The following is a 2,521-nucleotide window of genomic DNA, read 5'->3' as shown; positions in this document are numbered from 1 at the left end:
TTATTCCTGCCTCTCACTCTAATCGTATTTCTACCCCCACCATTGCCATCAGCGGTCCATTCTAGATATCGATGGTTCAGACACAATGGAAGGAATAAGGAATAGAAACTCACAGATCATAGATCTCGAATCTATCAGAAAGTGCTGTGCATTGATACACGGTCTCCGATAGGTTGAAATCAATAGGGAATTTTTGCAATAACGTGAATCCAGATACAGTGTACGCTAAGGTCAGGTTATTTTCTTTTTAACAACTAATTAAGAAAAGGATAACATGACCTATATTATCCCTTATCCCTTATTTCTTCTATTATCCAAGGAAAAATCAACAAAAAATCAAAATGACTATTTTTATTCTTAACGACGATAAACAGTCAAATTTTCTAACTAAAAGTTATCATTTTTTTACTTGCATGACGTCAAAATAAGGTTTTGAGTTTCTCTTGACTCGGTGTGTGTTTACACTCTTATTTTTGAATTTCCAGCGGACATTGCTGATTCTCCACGCGCAACCCTTAAGCCCTAGACACTGTGAGGTAACAGCGATAGGAATAGCATAGAAATAAGCGATATATAATTGTCGCCTCTCGTTGCACAATGCCGCGAAAGAAATGAAAATGCCAACCAATCTTATCCTCGTATATAGACCGTAATATATTCTTCCATCTGCTTCACGAGCACATATAAACAGAATGAAAAATCTGTGCATCGACATATGCATATTTCCATATGTTGGATTTCTCTGTTCTTATCGCTATCGCTATTTCTATCACTATCGCTGTTGCCTCGCATTGTGTTTAGGGCTTTATTATTGTACTACTGTCGCACGCGCTCAGGGTATCAATCATGAAACTTTATCCCTAGGATGGAAAGTGAAAAGTGAAAATTTTGATTAATGGAAAAATTTTTCACTTTTCACTTTTCATCCTAGGAAAAAAGTTTCATGATTGATACCCAGAGAGCAATGTTTCGCGCGCGTGCGACGGCGTGCGTGCGTGTGCTTTCGCGATAGTATGCGTGCAACGTGACCGTCGGATGATGTGACGGTGTGAGAAGGGGCGGTGAGGTGCCATCGATTGACCTTCCGAGGCGAGGAGATACGGAGCGTCTCGAAGATCCTCAGGTCCTCCTCGGCCGTCTCCTCCGTCTCTCGTGTTTCCTGCGTCTCGATGTCGTCGGACGCCATCCCGCTTCCGTCCCAGAACGTCTGGCGAACCGCGTGCTCGGCGTGCCTCCGCGTGAATTCTGCAAGCGGAGAAAAACGAGAGAGACGCACACGGCACGGCCTCACCGCGAGAACGACATCTCCAGTGTACAATAACGAACAACCCTGCGTGCGACGGCGACACCGACGACGAGGCGCCTCCGCACCAAGCGGTGTCGTTAAAACACCGACGTGCGTCGCGATGGCGGCCAGCCGATCGAAATCGCCCATCGATCCGAAGAAAACGGCCGCGTGCCACGCTCTTTGCGCGCGCTTCCTTCACCTGAGCTTTCATCCTTTCGGCAGAAAGCGCGGCCTGCGCGGCTCTTGTTGCGGAGAACGTGGATGGACTCTTTCCAATCGGAACAAGTCAAAATGACATTAAAACGATTGAACAAAATGACGTAAATGATCGAAAAGTGATTTATTTATTTTAATGATTATTTTGAAGTTATTTTGATGTTTTAGGTTTGTTTAGGTTGTTAGGTTAAAATCTCCAAAAACTTTTGCACTTAAAACAAGATATAAATATATATTCGAACGTTGAAAAAAAAAGAAAGCGGAGATGCTGATCTATGATGACTTGTATCTGCTTCGATTCGCACGAGTCACAAGGATTATCATCCCTTTTCTGAAATTTTTTGTCCTCGCGACATCAGTACTCACGCAATTTCAGAACTTCATCACAGAAGTGCTTTTAATCTTGTATTATATTTTCTATACGAAAAGTTTGAAAAAATAGCTGATTTATCTTCTTAGCCATTCATAATTTTAAAACAAATGTTGTTGCTGATAATAATGATTCCAATTCGATTGTGATTAACAATTAATATTTACACGACATGTGGGACATGTCCGTGATATATCGAGTAAATAATTGATGATAAAATAAATGGAATAAATGATAATAAGACATTTATATCGAAGTGTCCCAGTTTGTAATCTCTTTAAAATATCAAATAATCTTTTTTCTTATTGTTTATTTCAGTTGCACATCAGAAAATATAATACGGCGCTTGCTGTTTGAAATGCAGTATTGATTAACATATTTAAAGATATATAACAAAGTTTTAAAAATAAACGTACAATTAAGGAGCATACAACCACAACTTGAAATGTTTTAAGAGAGAAAATAATGTATTTCGAATTAATACGTTAAATAATAAAATTTGTACAAATTTTATAATTTTTATTATTTAACATATTATTTCGAAATACATTATTTTCTCTCTTAGAACATCTTGAGTTGTGGCTGTATGCTCCTTAATTATATGTTTATCTTATTAAGCTACCTTCAAAAAGTGACTTATTTATTTT

The 2,521-nt window shown here is 38.8% G+C and overlaps 1 protein-coding gene across 1 annotated transcript in view; it reads right to left on the bottom strand.

Moving 5' to 3' along the window:
• The window catches only part of LOC108763551 (coiled-coil domain-containing protein 170), an 18,954-nt gene extending 17,694 nt beyond the window's left edge, over positions 1-1,260 (bottom strand). Inside the window, exon 1 of the mRNA XM_018511292.1 lies at positions 1,082-1,260. Coding sequence (XP_018366794.1) covers positions 1,082-1,186 — 105 coding nt within the window. The 5' untranslated portion in view covers positions 1,187-1,260. The remainder of the gene's footprint in view (positions 1-1,081) is intronic.
• Positions 1,261-2,521: the final 1,261 nt, after the last annotated feature.

Source organism: Trachymyrmex cornetzi, unplaced genomic scaffold, assembly GCF_001594075.2.
Source record: "Trachymyrmex cornetzi isolate Tcor2-1 unplaced genomic scaffold, Tcor1.1 scaffold367, whole genome shotgun sequence".
Lineage (NCBI taxonomy): Eukaryota > Metazoa > Arthropoda > Insecta > Hymenoptera > Formicidae > Trachymyrmex > Trachymyrmex cornetzi.
Note: the sequence above shows the minus strand (reverse complement) of the source record. Positions and strands in the feature narration are given on the sequence as shown.